This window comes from Tachyglossus aculeatus, chromosome 1, assembly GCF_015852505.1.
Source record: "Tachyglossus aculeatus isolate mTacAcu1 chromosome 1, mTacAcu1.pri, whole genome shotgun sequence".
Lineage (NCBI taxonomy): Eukaryota > Metazoa > Chordata > Mammalia > Monotremata > Tachyglossidae > Tachyglossus > Tachyglossus aculeatus.
In genome coordinates, this window is record NC_052066.1 from 60,140,618 (window position 1) to 60,168,175 (window position 27,558).

General features: G+C 41.9%; 1 protein-coding gene across 1 annotated transcript; it reads left to right on the forward strand.

Moving 5' to 3' along the window:
- TNFSF10 (TNF superfamily member 10) lies at positions 1-22,597 on the forward strand. The gene is given in 6 exon segments (XM_038749845.1): positions 1-123; positions 9,158-9,310; positions 16,856-16,898; positions 19,652-19,765; positions 22,147-22,356; positions 22,359-22,597. Coding segments are annotated over 6 exon segments (882 nt in total).
- The last annotated feature ends 4,961 nt before the right edge of the window (positions 22,598-27,558 follow it).

Sequence of the window (27,558 nt, forward strand, 5' to 3'; positions counted from 1 at the left end):
ATGATGTCTTCAGGGGGCCCCAGCACTAGCCAAATCTGTGGGCTAGTCCTCATCTCCACATTGCTGTTGCAGTCCGTTTGTGTTGCTGTTACTTACATCTACTTCACGAATGAGCTGAAACAGGTCAGTACGAACCAGAGTCTGAAATGGGTGTCCTAGGGAAGTTTTCAGCAAATGTTTTCTCTCCTTCATCTCTCTATGCTTCTGTTAATGTCTTTCCAACCAAAGAAAATGGCAGTATTTACCCAGGCATTCAACACACTTTTAAAGTAATCACTTTTTAAGTCTGGCTTCATTTTGCAACACACAGTGCAAATGCTAGCAGTAATGCTGTTAAATGTTTCCAATTGATCCTGGGACAAAAGAGAAGGAAAATGCCAGCAAGCTGTTTCAGAGGATATGCAAGGCAAGAGAAACAATTAGAGGAAGAATGACCTAATATCTAATACACATTTTGCAAACTATAAAGTGCGCTTAAATCTTGAACATTATTATCATGTCCTTAATTTCATCATAAGCTGGGATCTTGTTTACACTTCAGACATTTGAAGGGCTCAAGGGAATTTTATTACTGCATCTTATTACTGCATCCAAATGTCATTAACTCTTTTTGAAAATATTAGGTTTTTAAAAAACATTTTCGTTCATCAAATAACAGGGTAAATTTGAAACTAAGGAAAGCTCTTTAATAATAATAATGATGATGGCATTTGTTAAGCACTTACTATGTGCAAAGCGCTGTTCTATGTGCTGGGGAGGTTACAAGGTGATCAGGTTGTCCCACGGGGGGCTCACAGTCTAAATCCCCATTTTACAGATAATAATAATAATAATAATAATATTAATAATGGCATTTATTAAGCGCTTACTGTGTGCAAAGCACTGTTCTAAGCACTGGGGAGGTTACAGGGTGATCAGTTTGTCCCACGGGGGGGCTCACAGTCTTCATCCCCATTTTACAGATGAGAGAACTGAGGCCCAGAGAAGTGAAGTGACTTGCCCAAAGTCACACAGCTGACAATTGGCAGAGCTGGGATTTGAACCCATGACCTCTGACTCCAAAGCTCGGGCTCTTTCCACTGAGCCACGCTGCTTCTCTAAGAAGCAGATGAGTTAACTGAGGTGCTTCTTGGTTAAAACGATTAGAATAAAGAGCATGTTGTCCAATAATAAGGAACAAGTTTGAAACTTCTATTTCTCATATCATTTTTCTATGGAGAGGTGGGCTATTCTAAATGCATATTGTTATTTTGCTAACCAGATTTCAGGAACAATATTTTAAGCATAAATATCCACTATTTATTTTTTGTCAAAACCCTGATAAAAACTAATTTCCCACCATAACAGTGTATAATTGACACAGTGATATACTGTAGAACTATGGAATCAATTTTTTTTTCTTTTCCCAATAAACTGATTCAGGACCTAACTGCTAATGTGGGCAGGAAATGTCACTGTTTATTTTTCTATTGTACTGTCCCAAGCACTTTGTACAGTGCTCTGCACACAGCAAGTGCTCAAAAAATATGATTGAATGAATAATAATAATAATAATGGTACTTGTTAAGAGCTTATTATGTGCCAAGCACTGTTCTAAGCACTGGAGTAGATACAAGTTAATCAGGTTGGACACAGTCCCTGTCCCACAGGGGACTCACAGTCTTATCCCCATTTTACAGTTAAGGTAACTGAGGCACAGAGAAGTTATGTGACTTGCCCAAGGTCACACAGCAGACAGGTGTTGGAGCTGGGATTATAACCCAGGTCCTTCTGACTCCCAGACCCGTTCTCTATCCACTAAATCATGTATCCACTATCTGTCCAGAGCTAAAGGAAGTGAAACAATAATCTTTTAGATTATTTATTAACCATGCCAAATCACTGGCAGTGTTTATTGTGAGTTTAAATACTAGCTCTGTAGCAAAATGATTCAGTTTAGTGCACACTTTTATAACTTACAAAAGTTCACACATTGACAGCACTTTGTCAAAGAAGTTTGTTACAGAGAGAGAAATGTAAAAATATGCAGCATCTGCCAAATTAATTAAAAATTCTACCTTGATGAAACTTCCTCTTGGTCAGCTTGCCAAATACAAAGATCAGATTTTGACAGAAATACAAGCATGTAAGAGTGCAATAGAAATATTAATTAGACCAAATCTAAGCATTACAAAAGACAGTCAAGTTTGCCTTAATGGTTGTTTACACTGTGTTTTGAATAAAACACGACAGGAGAAACAAGTGTTCTAATAATGCGATTCAACATTGAAAGAAAACCATGCTAAAACAAAAGATGATTAGCAGAAACACCCATGATGTCACACATATTAGGCTTCAGTCAGTGGTATTTATTGAGCACTTACTGTGTGCAGAACACTTTACTAGGTGCTTGTGAAAGTACAATAGATTTAGTAGCACAATCCCTGCTTGTGAGCAGTTTAATAATAATGACGATGGCATTTATTAAGCACTTACTATGTGCAAAGCACTGTTTTAAGCACTGGGGAGGATACAAGGTGTTCAGGTTGTCCCACTGGGGGCTCACAGTATTAATCCCCATTTTACAGTTGGGGTAACTGAGGCACAGAGAGGTTAAGTGACTTGCCCAAAGTCACACAGCTGACAATTGGCAGAACTGGGATTTGAACTAATAATCTCTGACTCCAAAGCCCAGGCTCCTTCCACTGAGCCACGCTGCTTCTCAGTTTACAAGTGGAGATAGTGAAGTAAGTTTTAGACAGGGAAAATAAAGTAGAAGGGTATATACATAAGTAGTGTGGGGTTGAGGTGGGTATCAAAGTGCCTAAGGGGTATATGGCCAAGTATATAGGCAACATAGAGGGGCAGGAAGTTAGGGGAAATAAGGTCTTTGTACCAGGCTCTGCATATAGTAAGTGCTCAGTAAATACAGTTGCTTGCTTGTTGGACCTAAGTTGGAAATTGATTTCCTAAATTATTGCAAGTGAATATGAGTATAAAACATTTAGACTGTTTTAGAATAGTGGAGACTGGAAATTAAGTTTCATTAGGGCACCTCAGAGAAAATTGCTTCCCTAGAGGGAAAAATCCAGGTTCTACAGGCAGGGAATAAGTAACTGCTATCAGTAGACCAAATCCATCTGAAAAGCAAAACAGTCTGTCAGCGTCAATGATGCTACATCTATGGAATTCTTTGTTTTGCTTTCAGTGTCTCTCATGCTCTAATGATCATTGTGCTTGTGGCCCAGTATTTCAGAAATGCAATTTTAAATCTACATTTCCCCTCCTGGGCGCTTTAATAGGTGTGAGTTTCCACGACCATGTTTAGCTACTAGGCTTTCTGTGTCCCACAGAAAAATAAATTGAGAAATCTGGGAAGTAATTTTTATGGAAAACGCTGACTCAGCTAGATTGTACAGTCTGTCTAAACTAGACATGAGTTGAGAACAATGTTCTCACCCAAGGCAAAAAAGCCGACTGAGCACTTTCTCAGGAAAACATATGAAGCATCAAATATCCGTGGCTTGTTAATTTAATCCCAGTATTCTGTCTCTTCACAAAACAAAAAGGGCTCAAGCCTCCTGCTTCCAGGCAATGGAATGGCTAGGTTCATTCATTCATTCATTCATTCAATCGTATTTATTGAGCGCTTACTGTGTGCAGAGCACTGTACTAAGCTCTTGGGAAGTACAAGTTGGCAACATATAGAGGCAGTCCCTACCCAACAGCAGGCTCACAGTCTAGAAGGGGGAGACAGACAACAAAACAAAACATATTAACAAAATAAAATAATTAGAATAGTAAATATGTACAAGTAAAATAAATCTGTACAAACATATATACAGGTGCTGTGGGGAGCGGAAGGAGGTAGGGCTGGGGGGAGGTTAAAGAGCTTTGTCCTGGTTTAGACAGAAATGGTCTTTCTTCAGGATCTCTAGAGATACACCGTCTCCCTGGGCTTACCTGTTTCAGAGAAGTTCTTCCTTAAAAACACACAATATCTCTTCCATTATAATCAAACTTCCATCATAGAGCTGCCTTCTGTGGGAGGTACCAGTCAGTCAGTCAATCATATTTACTGAATGCTTACTGTGTGCAGTGAACTGTACTGAACACTTGGCAGAGGATAAAATATTATAAGCATTACTAGTGCTGCCTCTCCCATGCAGAGAAGCAACATGGCATAGTGGATAGAGCCTGGGGCTGGGAGCCAGGTCATGGGTTCTAATCCTGACTCCACCACGTCTGCTGTGTGACCTTGGGCAAATCACTTCATTTCTCTGTGCCTCGGTTCCCTCATCTGGAAAATGGGGATTGAGACTGTGAGCCCCATGTGGGACAGGGACTGTGTCCAACCCGAGTTGCTTGTTTCCAGCCCAGCGCTTAGTAGAGTGTCTGGCACATAGTAAGTGCTTAACAAATACTTGATTATTATTATTATTGACATCTGCCAGTTATTTAATGCAAGCTGAGGCTAGCCTGGGACCTGCCATGCTGAGTGCATCTGGGCGGCGGTTTGGTCAGGGTGGCTGCACTTTCCCTGAGTGTGTCTCCTGCAAGCCCAGGCACAGTTTCCCAGCCCTGAAATGGGGGCCACCTCCAGAGCCCATCAGTCAATCAATCCATAGTATTTATTGGGCACCTGCTGGATGCAGAATACTATACTAAGCATTTGGGAGAGCACAGTCAGTGTAAAAGTTGGTAGACCCATTTCCTGCCCACAACAGTCTAGAGGGCTGTAAATTCTCACCTTCCTCTTCCCCAGTGCTGCATTCTGGTCAGAAGCCTGGGCGGCTTTATAATTTGAACTCTGTGGACAGTGATGCAGGAGAGGCTAGAAACTGCTCCTTAATGGAATCATCTGCAAGGATTTCATCTGATTAATGATTCATAACCCATGGTGGGTCATGGGCCAGTCCCTGCTCCCTCAAGGGCTTACAATCTAAGAAGAAGTGGAGGGACACTCCTTTTAAGGAAAGGTGGAACAGTAGAGAAACAGAAAGATGGACTAGCGTGGCCTAGAGCACAGGCCTGGAGTCAGAGGCTGCCACTTGTCTGCTGTGTGACCATGGACAACTAACTTCACTTCTCTGTGCTTCATTTACCTCACCTGCAAAACTCATTCATTCAGTGGTATTTATTGAGTGCTTACTGTGTGCAGAGCACTGTACTAAGCACTTGGGAAGTACAAGTCAGCAATGTATAGAGACGTTCCCTACCCAACAACGGACTCACAGTCTAGAAGAGGGAGACAGACAACAAAACAAAACATGTAGACAGGTGTCAAAACTGTCAGAATAAATAGAATTATAGCTGCAAAATGAGGATTAGAACTGGGAAAACATGAACTATGTCCAACCTGATTAGCCTGTATCTACCACAGCACTTAATACACTTCATATTAATACTTAATACAGTGCATCATCATCATCATCAGTGGTATCTACTGAGCACTTACTCTTTGCAGAGCACTGTAGTAAGCACTTGGGAGAGTACAACAGAGTTGGTAAACATGTTCCTTGCCCACTGTGTGTTCAAGGTCTAGAGGGCACATAGTAAATGCTTAACAGGTACTGTTAAAAACAAACACAAACAAAAACAAATAACCAAAAAAGGTGAGAACATGAATGACTACTAAACTTTGGAGCTGCAGGACCCATATGGTTCAAGGAGCAGTTTCATGCTCCTTCCCTTCCAGGTAAGCAGGATGAGACTAACAGCCTCAAAAGTCACTGCCACGACCACCCTGCTCTGACATCCTCTGAGTTTGGGGGGCTACTGCTTGCCCTTGCCCGCCCCATGCTGTGGTGGAGAGAGCAGAATGGGGCCCTATGTCAAGGGAAAAGGCAACTGCCTGATGTCTAGAAATTTGCTTTTCATATAAAGGGGGAAAGAGGAGAATTATCTACCATTTTAATTCCTCCTCCAAGTGGGAGATTTCTCAAAATTTAAAAAAAATTTGAAAAAGAACTTTTCAGTATATTTATTTCAAATGAACTACAACTTTTGAAAGTTCCCCCTACATTGAAAATTTTTCAAATGTAAACTATTAAAAAGATAAGAAAACATCCTGCTTGCTTCCTGCTTTCTTTTTACATAATACATGGAAGCTGGTTTGGGCTACTCAGCATTAGCATGCAGGCATTGTTTCCCAAGCAGCCAGATATTTGAGACAGCTGTTTTGACTATTTTTTTTTTCCATTGAGCAATAGCGCCCACTTGAGTTCTCTAATTACTTTATTGCAGCAGCACATTGGGGCAAAACCCTATTGTTCTCATCTTTCGCTATTATTAATATTTCTCCAAATCAGGGGGTAGCAATAGTAATCGTCATACAATTTATTAAGTGCTTATAATAATGATGTATATAATAAAAAATCTTACAATAATGATGGTAATAATGTCAGTCATTTATTGAGCACTTACTGTGTGACAAACACTGTAGTAATCACTTGGGAGAGTACATTATTGCAATATAACAGAGTTGGTAGACATGTGAGTAGCAGCATGGCTCAGTGGAAAGAGCACAGGCTTGGGAGCAGAGATCATGGGTTCAAATCCCTGCTCAGCTGCTTGACAGCTGTGTGACTTTGGGAAAGTCACTTAACTTCTCTGTGCCTCAGTTACCTCATATGTAAAATAGAGATTAAGACTGTGAGCCCCCCGTGGGACAACCTGATTACCTTGTATCCTCCCCAGCACTTAGAACAGTGCTTTGCACATACTAAGCGCTTAACAAATGCCATTATTATTAGAGAAGCAGAGTCACTCAGTGGAAAGAGCATGGGCTTGGGAGTCAGAGGTCATGGGTTCTGATTCCGACTCCACCAATTGTCTGCTGTATGACTTTGGGCAAGTCACGTAACTTCTCTGGGCCCCAGTTACCTCATCTGTAAAATGGGGATTAAGACTCTGAGCCCCATATGGGACAACCTCATTATCTTGTATCCCCCCAGCACTTAGAACAGTGCTTGGCCCATAGTAAGCACTTAACAAATGCCACCATTGTTGTTATTATGTTCACTGCCCACAATGAGTTTAGAGTGTAGCCGGGGAGACAATAATATGAATAAATAAATTACAGACATGTACATAAGTGCTGTGGGACTGAGGGAGCGTGGATGATGATGATAAAAATAATTAATGTGGAATTCTCTATGTGCTTACTGGGCCAAGCACTGTACTAAGCGCTAGAGTAGATGTAAGGTATTCAGTTCAGACGCAGTCCCTGTCCCATTGGGGGCTCACAGTGTAAGTAGGAGGGAAAACAAATATTAAGTCTCCATTTTGCAGATGAGGAAACTGAAGCACAGAGAAGTTAAATGATTTAAGGTCACACAGCAGACAAGTAGCAGAACCAGGATTAAAACCAAAGTCCTCTGATTCTCAGCACATACTCTTTTCACTGGGCCATGCTGCCTCTCTATAATTCATGGCACTGAAGTAACCACTGGGAGAAACTCCACAGGTGGGAATTAGAAATAGCTCCTGGACCTTGGGGGGGGGGGGGGTTCACAAATCCAAGTAAACACATTTGGGGAATCATGGGGAACCATTCAGAACTGCAACAAGAAAACAGCCCAGACTATGGCTCACAGTATATATAAAGTTTAATGAAAAATGCAAAAACAGTTTGGCTTAGTGGAAAGAGCAGAGTCAGAAGTCATGGGTTCTAATCACAGTTCCACCACTTGTCAGCTGTGTGAGTTTGGGTAAGTCACTCAACTTCTCTGGGCCTCAGTTACCTCATCTGTGAAATGGGGATTAAGACTGTGAGCCCCACGTGGGACAACCTGATAACCTGTGTCTCCCCCAGCACTTAGAACAGTGCTTGGCACATAGTAAGTGCTTAACAAATACCATCATTATTATTATTAATATTAACCCTCATAATACCTGATTGCCCTGGAAGACCTAAGAGACCATGAGTCCATTACGTAGGTTAGGGTTTTGTTTTGTTTTGTGTTTAATGGTAATTGTTAAGCACTTACTACTACTAATAATAATGAGAAGAAGTATGTTGTAGTGGATAGAGCACAGGCCTGGGAGTCAGAAGGTCATGGGTTCTAATTCTGGCTCCGTCACTTCTCTGCTGTGTGACCTTCAGCAAGTCATTTCCCTTCTCTGTGCCTCAGTTCCTTCATCTGTAAAATGGGGATTGGGACTGTGGGTCCCACATGGTACAGGGACTGTGTCCAAAATGATTTGCTTGTATCCATGGCTCAGTGGAAAGAGTATGAGCTTTGGAGTCAGAGGTCATGGGTTCAAATCCATGCTCTGCCACATGTCTGCTGTGTGACCTTGGGCAAGTCACGTAACTTTTCGGCGCCTCAGTGACCTCATCTGTAAAATGTGGATGATGACTTTGAGCCCCACGCGGGACAACCTGATCACCTTGTATCCCCCCCCCAGCGCTTAGAACAGTGCTTTGCACATAGTAAGTGCGTAACAAATGCCATCATTATTATCCACCCCAGCGCTTAGTACAGTGCCTGGCACATAGTGTTTAAGTGCTTAGTACAGTGATCTGCACACAGTAAGTGCTCAATAAATACAGTTGAATGAATAATAATAATTATGATATTTATTACAAACTTACTATGTTCCAGGCACTGTTCTAAGCACTGGGATGGATACCGACAAATGAGGTTGGGCACAGATCCTGTCCCATGTGGGGCTCACAGTCTCAATTTCCATTTTACAGATGAGGTAACTGAGGCACAGAGAAGTGAAGTGACTTGCCCAGGGTCACATAGCAGACAAGTGGCAGAGCTGGGATTAGAACCCATGACCTTCTGCTCCCAGGCCCGTGCTCTATCCACTATGCCATCCTGCTTCTATGTGTCAGACATTATACTAAGTGCTGAGGTAGTCCATATCCCACACGGGGTTCATAGTCTTAGTCCCCATTTTACAGATGAAGTAAACAGGCACAGAGAAGTTAAGTGACCTGCCCAAAGTCACACAGCAGACTTGCAGTGGAGCCAGGATTAGAGCCCAGGTCCTCCTCACTCCCAGGCCCATTCTCTGTCCACTAGGCCATGCTGTTTGGTTTCCATAATTAAGAACCGGGATTATGTTTCTAAAGGACTGTCATTGGCAGACTTGTAGTCAGTCATTTAGACAGGTCCAGCAATATACGAGATCTGACTAATATTCTGTTATGTAATTGAAATAGCTGTGAGAGACATATGCTAAAAGTGCCATTGCTTGTCTCACAAGTGAAGACTTTGGAGCCTTCAGTTGGAACTGGGATATCAGTGATAATGAAGAAAGAAACAGCAGTCCTTGTTGGCAAATAAAATGGCAGCTGCTCCAGATAATTAGAAAGGTAAGTGAAAACCTTCATAGTGATAGAAGAATCTATTAACAGTCTCTCTAGAGAAACAATTCATTCCCAACCCGAAAATCATCTAGTCCAGAGATGCCTTGTTGTAGGCCATAGATCACCGGTATTTTCATTTTAGAAGCCCTGCATTGCCCATAAATCCCCAAACTGAAAACAAGTTCTGCCCTATGCAACGAATTGGCAGCTATGTATTATTTGAAAGCATTTTTAAATGCTATGGAAACTTCAGTTTTCTGATTAAAGAAACTTTTGGGAAACTTTTTAAATATAAAATTTTGCAAGTTATTATTCAGCATGGGTTAATAATTGGAGTGTGGGTTTGGGAAACAGTTTTCAGCACAAACTCCAAGCACAATCCACTGAATCTACAATATCTCTGAGTACAATCCATTGAACCTTACAGTACCTCAGCAGATTTTAGTACAAAGTTACTGGAACAGGACAGTAAAATGGAGAAGCAGTTATAGGTGAATATTCTCTTTAAAGTGGCCTGCCTATGGGTAGAATTGCTCACCAGCGCATATATTTGTATTGTGTTTATTCAGATACTCACTTAATCCTCATGTATTTCAGATGGAGCTGTGTTCCACTAGGAGGAGTAATAGTAATAATATTAGTAGTAACAATAATATTAATAGTAGTAGTAATAGTAGCCTCTCCTCTGCAACAATGCCTTACCGTGGCAGGCTTCGCGCTATGCCTTAAAGGGCTACCCATAATGGAAAGGTCTAAGCCAAAGCATCAGATAAAGTCATTTCACCTGTGCTGGGCAGCAGTGGCATAGGAAAGAGTCAAAGGAGGATGCAAGTGATCAAAGCGTTGATCAAAGACAACAGCAGAGACTCAGGTTTTTACTGTGTGGAAGAAGGCAGTGGTAAACCCTTTCCATATTTTTACCAAGAAAAAGCTATATCTTTACCGAAACGGCAGAAGAAGGGATATTCTGAAGAGAATGTGTCCATGGAGTCGCTATGGGTCAGAAATGACTCAGCAGCATTTGAAGAAAAGTAATAGTAGTAGTAACAGTGGCAGAGGTAGAAGTAGCATTAGCAGAATTTATTGAATGCCTACTGAATGCAGAGCAATGTGTTAAGCATTAGTGGAAGCAGTAGGAAGAACAAGGAACAGTTAGGAGTAGCATAAACATTCCAGAATGAAGTATCAGAATAAATTAGTGTATATGAATATAAAGGAATATAATAATGATAATATAATAATGATGGTATTTGTTAAGCTCTGTTATACAGCCCTGAATGTACAGATGAGTATGCATATGTAATATACTCTATATGTACACTCATATCCATATATCTCTACATATATATATAGAGAGAGATGTAGATAGTGCTTTGCACATAGTAAGCGCTTAATAAATTCCATTATTATTATTATTATTATTCTCATCCTATCCCGACTGGATTACTGCATCAGCCTCCTTTCTGATCTCCCATCCTTCTATCTCTCCCTGCTTCAGTCTATACTTCACTCCGCTACCTGGATTACCTTTGTACAGAAATGCTCTGGGCATGTCACTCCCCTCCTCAAAAATCTTCAGTGGTTGCCTATCAACCTTCACATGAAGCAAAATCTCCTCACTTTTGGCTTCAAAGCTCTCCATCACCTTGCCCCTTCTACCTCACCTCCCTTCTCTCCTTCTGCAGCCCAGCCCACACACTCTGCTCCTCTGCCACTCACTGTACCTCGTTCTCACCTTTCCCGCCATCAACCCCTGGCCCAAGTCCTTCCTCTGGCCTGAAATGCCCTCCCTCCACACATCTGCCAAATTAGCTCTCTTCCTCCCTTCAAAGCCCTACTCAAGGCGCACCTCCTCCAGGAGGCCTTCCCAGACTGAGCCCCCCCGATCCTCTGCTCCTCCCCCCCATTGCCCCCATTCCCTCCCTTTGCCTTACCCCCTTCCCCTCCCCACAGCACTTGTGTATATTTGTACATATTTATTACTCTATTTCATTAATGATGTGTTTATAGCTACAGTTCTATTTATCTGTTCTGATGGTATTAACACCTGTCAACTTGTTTTGCTTTGTTGTCTGTCTCCCCCTTCTAGACTGTGAGCCCATTGTTGGGCAGGGACCTTCTCTATATGTTGCCGATTTGTACTTCCCAAACGCTTAGTACAATGCTCTGCACACAGTAAGTGCTCAATAAATACAATTGAGTGAATGAATATAGATGAAAATACTCAGCCTAAGTGCTCTGTACACAATAAGCTCCAATAAATACGATTGAATGAAGGAATGAATGAATATGTGCTAGGGGTGGTTCTTCTATTGAAAGGGCTCAGAGAATTAGTCATTAACCAGGTTGACTTGCTGGAGGAGGTGGGATTTAGCAGTTGTAGGGCTGAGGGAGTTTTTGACTGGGGAAAGTGTGAGTAAGGTGTTGGAGGCAGTTGACATGGGTGGGGACACACTAAAGCAAACTCAAGAGGAGTGAAAAATGTGAACTGGGGATTTCTGCGAGAAGATAGCCAATGAAAATCCACCAATCACACTTCCCCAACTTCAAAGCCCTACCGAAGGCTCACCTTCCTCCTCCAAGAGGCCTTCCCAGAATAAGCCCCCCTTTTTCCTCAGCTCCCCTTCCCCTCACCCCAACTCGGTTCTTCTGCTCAACCCCCCTCCCTGCCCCACAGCACCTGTATATATATGTACATATATATAATTCTATTTATTTATAATTAATGCCTCTTGTTTTGATGTATATATATATATATATATATATATAATTCTGTGTATTTATATTGATGCTATTGATGCCTGTTTAAGTGTTTTGATGTCTGTCTCACCCGTTCTAGACTGTGAGCCCGTTGTGGGCAGGGATGGTCCTTTTTGTTGCTGAACTGTACTTTCCAAGTGCTTAGTAAGCGCTCAATAAATACTACTGAATGAAAGAATGAATGATAAAGCTGGTGGACAGCCTTGAAGCCAATGGTTTTGTGTTTTGATTGATCTGGAAGCAGCCATTGAAGGTATTAAAGGTATTGAAGGAGGGAGTGATGTGTGCTAATTGACATTTCAGGAACATGGGACCAAGGAGGAGTCACGGAGTATATAGACTTAAGGAGAATGGGACAGGGGCAAGGAAAATATATTATTAGGCTCTATTACATGGAATCAATCAAGAGTATTTAGTGAGCACATGCAAAGAGCTCAGTACTTGGAAGGATATAATAAAATTAGCAGACTTGAGCCCTGCCTTCAAGGAACTTAATATCTACTGATGGAGACACACAGAATAATTACTGATAGGAGGAATAAGAAATTGGAAAAACAGATTATGTGGCTGAGTCAGTGATTAAGTAATGATGATAGCATTTATCTCTAAGCCACACTTAGAGAAGCAGCGTGGCTCAGTGGAAAAGGACCCGAGCTTTGGAGTCAGAGGTCATGGGTGCAAATGCCGGCTCCGCCGCTTGTCAGCTGTGTGACTTTGGGCAAGTCACTTAACTGTGCCTCAGTTCCCTCACCTGTAAAATGGGGATGAAGACTGTGAGCCCTCCGTGGGACAACCTGATCACCTTGTAACCTCCCCAGTGCTTAGAACAGTGCTTTGCACATAGTAAGCACTTAATAAATGCTATTATTAAGTAGTAGAGAAAGCAAGTCGATATGTCGATATGAGTTCTCACACCCTCCTACCTTACCTCACTAGTCTTCTACTACAACACCACTGCTCTAATGATGATGATGGTATATGTTAAGTGCTTACTATGCCAGGCACTGTTCTAAGCACTGGTGTAGATACAAGGTAATCAATTTCTTTCACGTGGGGCTCACAGTCTTAATCCCCATTTTGCAGATGAGGTAACTGAGGCGCAGAGAAGTTAAGTGGCTCAGTGGAAAGAGTGCGGGCTTGGGAGTCAGAGGTCATGGGTTCTAATCCTGACTCCGCCACTTATCAGCTGTGTGACTTTGGGCAAGGCACTTAACTTCTCTGTGCCTCAGTTACCTCATCTGTAATATGGGGATTAAGACTGTGAGCCCCCCATGGGACAACCTGATCACCTTGTAACCTCCCCAGCGCTTAGAACAGTGCTTTGCATATAGTAAGTGCTTAAGTGACTTGCCCAAAGTCACACAGTTTATAAGTGGTGGGTCTGGGATTAGAACCTATGACCTGTGACTCCCAAACCTGCGCTCTTTCCACTGTCACGCTGTTTCCACCTATCCTGCTCTCATGCCAGCCTGTTCTCTGTACTTCAGTCTTATCCAGATTCTAAGCTCCTTGTGGGCAGGGAACACATCTAGCAACACTGTTATATGGTATGCCTCAACTACGGTAGTACAGCGCTCAATAAATAGGATTGATTGATTGACCCTGCTATCCTCACTCGGGCCTTGACTCTCTTCCCCTTCATATGTAAGCCCGCTGTTGGGTAGGGACCGTCTCTATATGTTGCCAACTTGTACTTCCCAAGCGCTTAGTACAGTGCTCTGCACACAGTAAGTGCTCAATAAATACGATTGAATGATTGAATGAATCCTACAGTCCACCCCTCTCCCCACCTTCAAAACCCTCCTACAATCATATCACCTCCAAGAGGCCTTCCCTAAGTTCTCATTTCCTCTATTCACTCCCCCACACCCCGCATCTACTATACACTTGCCTGTGTACCCCGTAAAGCACTTTGATACTCACCCCAGCCCCACGACACTTATGTAAGTATCTTTACACTCCACTATTTCACCTACCCGTAATTTATTTTAGTGTCTGTCTCCCCCTCTAGAATGTAAGCTCGTTGTGGGCAAGGAATGTGTCTACCAACTCTGTTATATTGTGCTCTCCAACTGCTTAGTGCTCTGCACAAAGTAAATGCTCAATAAATGATTGATGGCTCTCCCAACCGCTTAGTACATTGCTCTCTCCCCACCTTCAAAACCCTTCTAAAATCACATTACCTCCAAGAGGCCTTCCCAGACCAAGTCCTCATTTTCTCTATCCACCCTTCCCTCTGCATCTACTATGCAGTTGCGTGTGAACCCCGTAAAGCACTTTGATACTCACCCTAGCCCCACAACACTTAGGTAAATATTCTTTATATTCTACTATTTCCCCTATCCATAATTTATTTTAATGTCTGTCTCCCCCTCTAGACTGTAAGCTCCTTGTGGGCAGGGATTCCATCTACCAACTCTACTGTGTTGTACTTTTTCATGTGCTTCCTACATTGTTCTGCAAACAATAAATGTTCAGTAAATATCATTGATCGGTGAAAGGTGGTGAAATGGAGGTTTGGAGGGTAGGGACTTGGAGAGAGGAAAGATTAATTGAGGAAGGACAAATACCACACTACTTATTATTATTATGGTATAATGTTAAAAAATGAGTAAATGCAATCACTGAAAATGTTACCTTCTACTCTAGAAGATAAGTCCTCAAGCATCTCAATATCCTGCATATAGTATGAAATAAATTAAGTTAAATTACATAATAAATTAGGAGAAGATGAGATTTCAGAAGGCCATTAAAGATGAGAAGAGCAATATTCTAGCAGATTTGAAAGGAAAGACATTCCAGACAGGGGGGCAGGGCATGAGCAAAGAGTTAGAGGTTGGAGAGTATAGAACAAGGCCCTCAGAGAAAGTGAATGAGAGGAACGTAGAGTGTGAGCTGGGGTTCAGTGAGACTAGAGAGTGGATAGGTGAGTGGGAGAAATCTAATAATGCTATAAATAATAATAATAATAATAAGAAGAAGAATGGCATTTATTAAGCGCTTACTATGTGCAAAGCACTGTTCTAAGCTCTGGGGGAATTACAAGGTGATCAGGTTGTCCCATGGGGGGCTCGCAGCCCTAATCCCCATTTTACAGATGAGGTAACTGAGACACAGAGAAGTTAAGTGACTTGCCCAAAGTCACACAGGTGACAATTGGTGGAGCCAGTATTTGAACCCATGACCTGTACCTCCATAGCCCGTGCACTTTCCACTGAGCCAGTGGCCAGAAGTTTCTGCTTGATCCAGAGAGGAATGGGTAACTATTTAAAGTTTTTGAGGTGTGGGGAGATAGAGATGTCCACAATAGAAAATAATCAAGACAGCTGATTGAATTATAGCGTGATGCAGGGAAAGGCTAGTGGGAGCATTTAGTAAATCATTTATTAGAACCCATTTACATATCTCTCATGGAACTATCTGGATTTTTATATCATCAATGGTATCATCATCACCAAGGGCATTTACTGAGTGTTTACTACATGCACTAAGCACTTGGGAGGTGTAATACAATACACATTCGAACACATTCCCTGCCTACGAGTTTACAGTCTAGAGGGGGAGACAGACATTCATATAAATAAATAATATATGGATCATGATTGATCCCAATTGACCCAAATGTACAAATTACACTATGCATTTAGCCCAAGGTCACGATCTAGATGAGTCAACTTTGGGCTGTAAAATGGCTTGTCTGATGTCTATCCTTTCACACTAGCACTACAAATGATTAATAATAGTAATAATAATAATGATGATGGTATTTGTTAAGCCCTTACTATGTGCCAAGCACTGTTCTAATCATTGGGGTAGATACAAGGTAATCAGGTTGTCCCATGTGGGGTTCACAGTCTTAAACCCCATTTTAACAGATGAGGTAACTGAGGCATAGAGAGGTTAAGTGACTTGCCCAAAGTCACACAGCTGATAAATGACGGAGCTGGGATTAGATGCTAGCACGTAATATTACAGTGCTGGCTACTGAATTGTAGACTGAAAGTATGTCCTCTAGACTGTAAACTCACTGTGGCAGAGATTGTGTCTTTTTATTGATATACTGTACTCTTTCAAACCTTTAGTACAGTGTTCTGGACACAGTAAGGGCTCAATAAATAAGATTGACTGACTGACTGTCAGATACCAATTTTTTACCTTGAAATTACATTCAGTATTTGGCAAGAAGAAGCTTAGGTGAAAAGAAAATAGGGTTTCATCAAAGAACCAAAACCTCCTTCAGTTTAAAAGGATAATGTATGAATTTGACCTTCTCATCTCCAGTTCTTTTTCGAATTCGAGAGGTAGTTCTGGCCCCCTTCCCTGAAATCATATTGGCTTTAAACTGTTCAGCTAGAAGTATATCATTCCGGAGATATTTAATCAGTGTGGACTCATACTGACAACATACTTAAATCTTGCTCAGGCTATAAGAAACTAATCTCTTTTTGCTGGTCTTATGCACCACAGGTCAAACATCTCTGGAGCAACCTGAGTCCTGGAAAGAGAGCTCTTCATTTGCATGGTGGGGAAATTTGTTCATCTGTTCTCCCCTCACAGTAGCTTCTGTCCTTCAGTTCTTATACATTGGTAAGTTATTTTTGAGAAATACAAGAGGGCCCAGGTACTCATGAAGGGGGTGAACCAGAGAGAAACCAGATTCCTCCAATCAAGCAGAGTGTATTTAAAACTATTCATTTATAGGAAATGGAAAGACACTGAAAAACACCATATAAGATAGATGTCTTGTGACAGTTTTTTAAAAATAATCAATTTATTTCATAACATTTGCAGGAGATTTTGAGACACTTTGAGGACTCATCTTCTGGACTGGAAGGTAGTGCTTTTTCAGTGATTATATTTACTTATTTTTAATATGTCATGCCATTGTAACAATAATAATAATAATAGTAATAATAGTAATAATAATAATGACTGTATTTGTACACTAAGCACTGGGGTAGATACAATATAATCAAATCCCACAAATTTTCTGGTATGGTGGCCATATCAGAACCTGACTTCTTCCATACATGTATCTGTTTTTAATTATAATGATAGCAACATCAGTAATTTTTATGGTATTTGTCAAGCACTCGCAATGTGTAAAAATGCTGGGGTAGATGCAAGGTTGTCGATTGGACACAGCCCCTGTCCGACATGGGCTCACAGTCTTAATCCCCATTTTACAGATGAAGTAACAGGCACAGAGAAGTGAAGTGATTTTCCCAAGCTCACACAGCAGACAAGTGGCGAACCCAGGATTAGAGCCCAAGTCCTTCTGAATCCCAGGCCCGTGCTGTATCCATTAGGCCATGCTGCTTCCCTTCCCACACTGCTCCCTGTTTAATGCTAAGTGCCAGGCACTATATTAAAGCTGGAGTAGATACAATATAAGTAGATTGATCACAGTCCCTGTCTCACATAGGGCTCACCTTCTGTGAGGGGGAAAACAGGTGTCATCCCCATTTTTACAGATAAGGAAACTGAGGCCACACATATGGCAAGAGGCAAATCCAGGATTAGAACACCAAATCCTGTGCTCTTTCCACTAGGCCACCCTGCTCCTGTATCCCAAACCTTTCACTTTTCTTCCTAAACACTACTTCACCTCTGTTCTGCACAAATCCGTTTCTCAGTCATATTACCTTCAAGTGAATCCCTACTCAAAAGCATACCCCCTTCACCACAAAACTCTCTATCTCTCATTCACGGCTGCCTTACTTCATCAATAGTGTCACCATCAAGCCTAGGAAAAATTCTACTTGTCCATCCCTTTGTATCTTTTACACACCAGCTTCAGGTCTGGTGCAATGCCAGGAAATGGAAGCTTCTGACCTCTTTGGCTATTTGACTGAGTAGTATCTGTGCATTCCCTATGCTCTCTGTGGATAGTTGGGAAAGACTCACTGAGCTCCATACCATTTTCCTGGGTTAGATCCTGTCCGGCCAAAGGGAAAACTCACCAGTGTGTATGTACCAGATGGAGTTAACACTTAGTACAGTGCTCTGCACACAGTAAGCCTTCAATAAATATGATTGAATGGAGTAATAATAATAATAATGATGGCATTTGTTAAGCGCTTACTATGTGCGAAGCACTGTTCCAAGTGCTGGGGAGGAATACAAGATGATCAGGTTGTCCCATATGGGGCTCACAGTCTTAATCCCCATTTTACAGATGAGGGAACTGGGGCTCAGAGAAGTTAAATGACTTGCCCAAGGTCACACAGCAGACATGTGGTAGAGTCTGGATTAGAACCCATGACCTCTGACTCCCAAGCCCGTGCTCTTGCTGCTGAGCCACGCTGCTTCTCAGTAGTAGCGTGCTTCTCCCCCAGCTTCTCCCCCAGCGTGAGCCACGCTGCTTCTCCCCCTTTTAGGCTGTTCTCCCCCTTTTAGACTGTGAGCCCACTGTTGGGTAGGGACTGTATATGTTGCCAATTTGTACTTCCCAAGCGCTTAGTACAGTGCTCTGCACATAGTAAGCGCTCAATAAATACGATTGATGATGATGATGATGATAGTAGATCAGCTGTCTCATCATGAGCAACAAAAATCAAAGAGTTTAAGAAATTCCATAAAAAAGCCATAAAACACTTAGCAAATACCATTAAAAAAGATTTAGATTGACTTGCTAGGCACAGTATACCTAATATCTTGTGAAAACCATGATTATGTAACTGATTCGAAGTTACAGCTTATATTTTTATTTCTTATGGTACTTGTTAAGCCCTTACTATGTTCCAGGCACTGTACTTAGTGCTGGGGTAGATGCAAGCTAATCAGGTTGGACACAGTCCTTGTCCCACATGGGGCTCACAGTCTTAATCTCCATTTTACAGATGAGGGAACTGAGGTACAGACAAGTTAAGTGATTACCCAAGGTCACACAGCAGACAAGTGGTGGATGCATAATTGGAACTCAGGGCCTTCTGACTTCCAGGTAATTATTCATAAATCATAAATCAATCAGTAGTATTGATTGACTGCTTATGTGAGTAGTGCAGTATACTAAGCACTTGGGAGAGTGCAAGAAATTTTTCATGTGACAGACATATTACTAATATGTCACTAATTTCTGATGAGCAACCACATAAATACAATTTTGAAGACTTTTTTTTAAAAAAATTCACCTTACCTCTTTAAAAAGCAATTGCTTTTACCTACTCTAGAACTCTTTGAAAACTAGAGTCTCTTCTTTAGAACTAAACATTTCAGTCGCACAAACCAAACTATAAGGTTGCTAACAAAGCCTGTTCAATTGACATGTGTCAAGCAGAGAAACAGTGTGGCCTACGTGAAAGAGCCAGCTCTGGGAGTTAGGAGGCCTGGGTTCTAAACCCAGCTTCACCTGTTATGTGATCTTGGACAAGTCACTTAAACATATTCTTGCATCGGTTTCCTCATCTGTAAAATGGGACTACAATCCCTGTTGACCCTCTGTTTTAGATTGTGAACCTCATGCGGGCAGGGACTGTGTCCTATCTGATTACCCTGTATCTACCCCAGTTCTTCATTATCTTTATTTATGGTGCCTGCTGAACTCCAGAGCCAGTACAATGATGCTTCTTTTTATTTGTCATCCAGATCAAAGACAAAATATCCTTCCCCCGGCCAAAGAAAGAGGTTGGAATACCCTGCGGAGAATAGCAGCTCACGTAACTGGAAACTACCAGAAAAGGAATCATCTGCCAAGAGAAAGTAAGAAACTTCAATGTCACTTCAAGGAAAGATATGAGAGAGCTCCAGGAGGTTCTCTATACCTCCTTTGTGGTTTTTTTTAAAATAAATCAGATCAGGCTGGGTTAGAGAGTCACACTCCATATCCACCTCCTGAATGAAAATCTGGTTTTACTCAAAGGGAAAACACCCATCTGAATAACTAGTCCTTGAGGGGAGCTCTGTGATGGACGGCCGTTTCTCAGTCTTGGAGATTTCACCCGTTTCATGCTCTCCTTTATAAATTATAGATTATTTGTATCGATCAATGTCTGTCTCCCCGTCTAGACTGTAAGTTTGTTATGGGCAGAAAACAGGTCCACTAATTCTGTTGGATTGAACTCTCCTGTTGTACTCTCCCAAGTGCTTAGTGCAGTGCTCTGCACATAGTCAGTGCTCAATAAATATCATTGATAGACTAATTGATCGAGCTCCTGAAGGAGACGTCGGGACAGACCCTGCTGTCACCCAACGCCCAGGGACAGGTTCATTTGGAAATTGGCGCGGCGAGGGAGAGAGACCAGGGACGGAAAGCCTGAGTTTTATACAAAACTTATCCAGCAAGACAAATTGAATTATTTGATCATTTAGACTCAGTGAATTGAACTTCCCTTTTTGGAGGAATATGATTATTTGGCGATATTAGAGCTTCCCTAATGGGAGGAATATACTTGTATGTTATTCACGTGTGGCAGAACTCCCAGGTCCCACCCAGGCAAATTCACTTAGGGTTTGTTTGCACATGGTGAGGCAGCTAGCTCTCACCCACGTGCACTTCCGACTCGGGAAGAATCCACTTATGAGTTACATACCCATGGGGAGGCCCCTAGCTCCCACCCATGAGTATTTTCCATTTGGGAGGAATCCAATCATGCATTACATACCCATGGCGAAGCGCTTGGCTTCCAGCCCCACAAGCATCCAGCGGGACAGGACACATCCATCCCATGGCTCCTTACTTGGTGCAGGCAGAACAGGCTTCTCAAGTCTTGATCCTCTGCACAGAAGGTTAGAGGCTGCGTATTTGTCACCTGTGCTCCTAGGCCATTCCAGCTTCCGGCCTCAGTTTATCCAATCTTTGCCCTCCCCCCCTCCTCCGTACCTAATTTGATTGGCACGGGGGCGAGGGACACCTTTCGTTTTCCCGGCTTGGGCTGTCAGTCTAGCAGTTTTGGTTGTGGGGGCGGTATCCCACACTCACTTCTGAGTTCCACCTGCTGGCTTAGGTGGTCACAAGATAGCATTTGACCTTGAGATGGCTGGTACCCAAGGGTCACCTTGGGACACCTGCCCATCTAAAAAATTGTAATGGAGATCCAGGGGGAGTTCTTCTTTGGGAAATAGATATACATAATAATCATAATGGCATTTGTTAAGTGCTTACTGTGTGCAAAGCACTGTTCTAAGCGCTGGGGAGGTTACAAGGTGATCAGGTTGTCCCACGTGGGGCTCACAGTCTTAATCCCCATTTTACAGATGAGATAACTGAGACACAGAGAAGTTAAGTGACTTGCCCAAAGTCACACAGCTGACAAGTGGCAGAGCTGGAATTAGAACCCATGACCTCTGACTCCCAAGCCCGGGCTCTTTCCACTGGGTCATGCTGCTTCTCTTGTGTATATATATATCACTGCTTTTATGGATCCACTTGACAATACTTCTCATTGATAGGCTTTCAGTCTAAGTCCACAATCAGTCAATTGTATTTATTGAAAACTTGCTGTGTGCAGAACACTTTCCTAAGCATTTGGGAGAGTACAGTATAACAGAGTTCGTAACAACTTAGCACAATCCATTCAAAACAATTTATTTTAATTTAAACACTTAGCTAGATCCTCAAAATTAAATTCAGGTATCTGTAAATATACAGATCTTGGTATACAGGGACTTCAATTTCATTACCTCTCACTGTCGGAAAACTAGGTAGACAATTGCCCATATTTACATTGGGGCATAAAAAGATATGAAAAGCTTCTGGGAAACTCACGACTTAGACTCTATGAATAGATGAGGCATTTACTGTTTACTACCTGCATCAACTAGTATTTTCAATTCATCGAATCGGCCAGACTCTCCGGAGGACTTATTCAAAAAACACATGGCCTAAAGAATCAAGCGTATTTATTGAGCACTTCCTGTGAGCAGAGCTCTCTACTAAGTGCTTGGGAGAATACAATGTGCAGAGTTGGTAGACATGTTCTCTGCCCATAACGAGCTCACAGTTTAGGGGGAACAACCTTCTAGCACGTGGATAACTCATGCCCATTATTAACAGAATTGTATCAACTGCTAGGCTTGTTTCTGCTCAGACTTCACTGGGCATGGTTTTTTTTTTTTTTTAACTCTTTTTCATCTTCATCTAGGTTCTCGGTTTGGTGGAGCTGCGGGTCAGAAAATAAACACTTGGGAATCGGCATGGAAGGGACATTCATTTAAGCAAAATGTGGAATTAAGGAATGGAGAGCTAATTATTCCTCAAACTGGGTTTTACTATATCTATTCCCAAACATACTTTGGATTTCTGGAACCTGAAGAAAACTCAAAATCATCTTTGGTCAATGGCAGGACTAAAAAAATGAACAAATGGTACAATACATCTATAAAATGACAAACTACCCAGAGCCAATACTCCTTTTGAAAAGTGCCAGAACTAGCTGTTGGTCTAAAAATTCAAAATATGGACTCCATTCTATATATCAAGGTGGGGTGTTTGAATTTAAACAGAATGATAGAATTTTCGTCTCTGTCAGTAACGAGAGTATGATTGACATGGATAAGGAATCTATTTATTATGGAACGTTCTTGATTGGCTAAATGACTAAAAATCAGAAAGCGAAGAATAACCATAATTTAAAGTTAATGTTAATTTTCACATGTTGCAAGGTATAATGAAACGGTGAAAACACGCCTAACGAAAAGTGATCTAACTTCACAGAAGAAGCAATGGCACAAAACCATGTTGGTGCCTGGGAGAAAAACCTAATGACACAATACCTTATTTTTCATCCAGAATTTAGCAGGTACTGAGATTTGTAAATGCTAAACAGCTACTCTATCTCATATTTATGTTGCAGTGGTGCTCAAGGAAATGGTGTGATCGTTCCTGAGACTTCAAATGAATTTGGCTATCTTTGATATGCGTTAGTTATTTCCAAAAGAAAGAACATTTTTGCCTATTTTGGCATCACTCAAAAATTTGAATCCTGATCTTTTGAAATAGGGGAAGGCAAAAGTGCACTCGGGAACCATAGCCCTGTAGGTTTTTTGTGTGTTTTGTGTTATCAGATCGGAGGATTTAGATTGAGGGTAGAAAATTCCACAATTTGAGTAGTAAGTGCCTTAAGTAAGCAAATGAATTGCCAGCTATTTTTAGGGATGAAATGAATAGTTCCCAATGTTTCACTTCAACCACAAGAGGTTTTAGCAAATGTAAAGTAGGAACAGCATCTGTTTGTCATTATTTTCAAGGCAGTACTATGTACTAAACACTAAGCTTCATACAAAATTATGAGATCAGATACAGTCTCTGTCCCACAATGGGGCTCACAATCTGTCTTATCCCCATTTTACATATGAGAAACCTAAGGCCCCCAAGAGGTTAAATGACTTGTCCAAGGTCACATAGTAGGCCAGTTGTCGAGCTGGAACTGAAACCCAGGTCTCCTGATTCAGTTCTGTGCTCCTTCCAAAAGGCCATGCTGCTGGTCATCCATGGCGTAGTGGCTAGAGCACGGGTCTGGGAGTAAGTGCTCAATAAATATGATTGAATGAATGAAAGTTAGACAGCTTTAAGGCATTTCCAGGAAATTGTTAGTCAAGGCCTCTTGGATATTCTTGGTTAAAGTTAGCAAAAGGTTATTTTGCTTCTAACCAGGAAGGAAAACATATATTTGTCTCATCTATTATACAAGAAGGCACTTTTATTCATTTTATTCATTATTTGACTCAGCTAGAGAAATAAAGAAAGAACAAAAGGCTAGCTGTAAAATGAATTTAATCAGTTGAAATAATAACCTTTTGAACGTGAGTTGTTTAGTGAATGGCTTCATTATTTAGATTAATCTGGTTTATGTGTATCAGATGGACTTAAAACAAATCTTGCACTGTGAAAACTTTTATAGAAAACTATTTTTTTCTTTGATGGATTCCTTATCTTTATGCTCTGTGCATGGTAAACTGACTGATTGAAAGCATGAATCTTTTTTATCGATTTATAATGAAGTCTAGATTATTGTCCTAACCAGAGAAAACACATATTTTTGTACATTTTCCCATTAATGAACAAGTGGACATTTCACCTTTTTTTTGTAAAAATATTTTATATAAAGTGTTTTTTTAAAAATGCCTGATGACTGCATTTGTTCTAATTTCTAGGATATCCTATGCTTGAAACCAATAGTCTCTCTTATTTGGTGTCATTTGTTTACTACAGTGGACATGCCTGCCGCTTGCTGGAGATAATAGTAATGATGGTATTTGTTAGCACTTAATATGTGCCAAACACTGTTCTAAGCGCTGGGGTAGATACAAGGTAATCAGGTTGTCCCACATGGGGCTCACAGTCTTCATCCCCATTTTACAGATGAGGTAACTGAGGCACAGAGAAGTTAAGTGACTTGCCCAAAGTCACTCAGCTGACAAATGGCAGAGGCAGGATTAGAACCCATGACCTCTGACTGCCTGTGCACTTTCCACTAAGCCACACTGCTTCTTACTAGAAAGGAATTTTCTAGTAAAAATCCTTATTTTTGATCTAAAGTTAGAAGTGATTTCCTTGTTTAGATGAAATTCACAGTTGTACTCATCAAAGTATCTCAAACTTGTACTTCCCAAGTGCTTAGTACAGTACTCTGCACACAGTAAGCGCTCAATAAATGCGATTGAATGAATGAATGAAGATGAAGAAATGGCCGTTTTGTACCTCTTGTCCCCGCCCTGCCTCTGGTCTGGGACACCCTCCCTCCTCATTTCCAGCAGACAATTACTCTCCCCACCATTCAAAGCCTTAAAGAAGGCACATGTCCTCCAAGAGGACCTTTCCTAAATCCTCTTTTCATTTTCTTCCACTCCTTTCTGCATCGCCCTTACTTGCTCCATTTATTCACCCATCCCCACCACAGCCCCACAGCACTTATGTACAGATCTGTAATTTATTAATTTATCTCCCCCTGTCTGTCTCCCCCTCTAGACTATAAGCTCTCTGTGGGGAGGGAATGTGTCTGTTCTACTGTTATACTGTATTCTCCCAAGTGCTTGGTGCAGTGCATTGCATAAACGCTCAATAAATACAAATGATTGACTGACCAACTGACGACCCCTTCCCCACCTTCAGGATCTTACTAAGATCACATCTCCTCCAACAGGACTTGTCCAACAAACTCTCATTTCCCCAATCCCTCTCCCTTCTATGTCACCTATGCATTGCTTAGTACAGTGCTCTACACACAGCGCTCAATACGATTGAATGAATGTGTGAATCTGTTCCCTTTAAGCATTTGTTATTCACCCTACTCTCAGCCCCACAGCACATGAACATACCCATCATTTATTTTAATGCCCGTCTTCCTCTCTAGACTGTAAATTCCTGGTGAACAGGGAATGACACATTTCTGTTGTGTTACATACTCCCAAGTGCTCTGCACACAGTAAATGCTCAACAAATAATATTGATTGAGAAAGCTGTAGTGATTTAATAATAATGGCATTTATTAGGCACTTACTATGTACAGAGCACTGTTCTCAGCTCTGGGGAGGTTACAAGCAGCGTGGCTCAGTGGAAAGAGCCCGGGCTTTGGAGTCGGAGGTCATGGGTTCAAATCCCGGCTCCACCACTTGTCAGCTGTGTGACTTTGGGCAAGTCACTTAACTTCTCTGTGCCTCAGTTACCTCATCTGTAAAGAGGGGATTAAGAATGTGAGCCCCCGCCATGGGACAACCTGATCACCTTGTAACCTCTCCAGCGCTTAGAACAGTGCTTTGCACATAGTAAGCGCTTAATAAATGCCATCATTATTGTTATTATTATAACAAGTTGATCATGTTGTCCCACAGGGGGCTCACAGTCTTCATCCCCATTTTACAGATGAGGTAACTGAGGCCCAGAGAAGTTAAGTGACTTGCCCAAAGTCACACAGCTGACAATTGGTGGAGCTGGGATTTGAACCCATTACCTCTGACTCCAAAGCTCATGCTCTTTCCACTGAGCCACGCTGCTTCTCTTATAAACTGATTTGAAACTGAGGAGTTGCCTGGAGCTTTAAAGAGTCTGAGGATAACTCAATGTATCTTATCACAGTTATAATAATTATGGCAGTATTATTTGATTCTTACTAGGTGCTAAGCACTGGGGCATTAACAAAGGTATAATAATAATAATGGCATTTATTAAGCGCTTACTATGTGCAAAGCACTGTTCTAAGCGCTGGGGAGGTTACAAGTTATTCAAGTTGTCCCATGGGGAGCTCAAGGTCTTAACCCCCATTTTACAGATGAGGTAACTGAGGCCCAGAGAAGTGAAGTGACTTGCCCAAAGTCACACAGCTGACAATTGGCAGAGCTGGGATTTGAACCCATGACCTCTGACTCCAAAGTCCATGCTCTTTTCCACTGAGCCACTCTGCTTCTCTTGACATAAGACACAATCCCTGTCCCGTACAGTGATCACAGTCTATCTCAACCCCACTTTACGGGTGAGGAAACTGAAGAACAGAGAGGTTAAGTGACTTTCCCAAGGTCTCATAGGCTAGTGGAAGGACTGGGACTCAAACTACACCTCCTTGGCTTCCACTTCTCATGCTCTTTCCAGCTGGCCACATTTTGACTCAGTTACTTATTGATGGTTTAGTCATTCATTTTGCCCAAACTCATTTCTGTCTTACCCCATTAAGGACAAGGTTTTAGGATTTCAGGCTGGATCCTGAAGTACTGTTTTTCTGCACACGACCACAGTCACAATGTGGCATGAGACCATAGTCTAGCACAAGGGTCTGAGAAGCAGCATGGTCTAGTCAGCATTGGAGTCAGAAGGACCTGGGTTCTAATCCTGGCTCTGCCACTTGCCTGCCGTGTGACCTTGGGCAAGTCACTTCATTATTCTGGGCCTCAGTTCCCTCATCTATAAAATGCAGATTAAGACTGTGAGCCCCATGTAGGACCTGCACCGTGTCCAACCTGATTACCTTGCATCTACCCTAGCACTTAGTACAGAGAAGAAGCATGGCTTAGTAAGAGAAGCAGTGTGGCTTAGTGGAAAGAGCATGGGCTTGGGAGTCAGAGGTCATGGGTTCTAATCCTGGCTCTGCCACTTACCAGCTGTGTGATTTTGGGCAACTCATTTAACTTCTTTGTGCCTCAGTTACCTAATCTGTAAAATGGGGATGAAGACTGTGAGCCCTATGTGGAATGACCTGATTACGTTGTATCTACCCCAGCGCTTAGAACAGTGCTTCACACATAGTAAGTGCTTAACAAATACCATCATTATTATTATTAATTCATTATGGCATTTATTAAGGACTTACTATGTGCTAAGCACTGTTCTAAGCACTGGGGAAGTTACAGGGTGATCAGGTTGTCCCATGGGGGCTCACAGTCTTAATCCCTCTGGAATGCCCTGCCTCTGCCCATCCGCCAAGCTAGCTCTCTTCCTCCCTTCAAGGCCCTACTGAGAGCTCACCTCCTCCAGGAGGCCTTCCCAGACTGAGCCCCTTCCTTCCTCTCCCCCTCGTCCCCCTCTCCATCCCCCATCTTACCTCCTTCCCTTCCCCACAGCACCT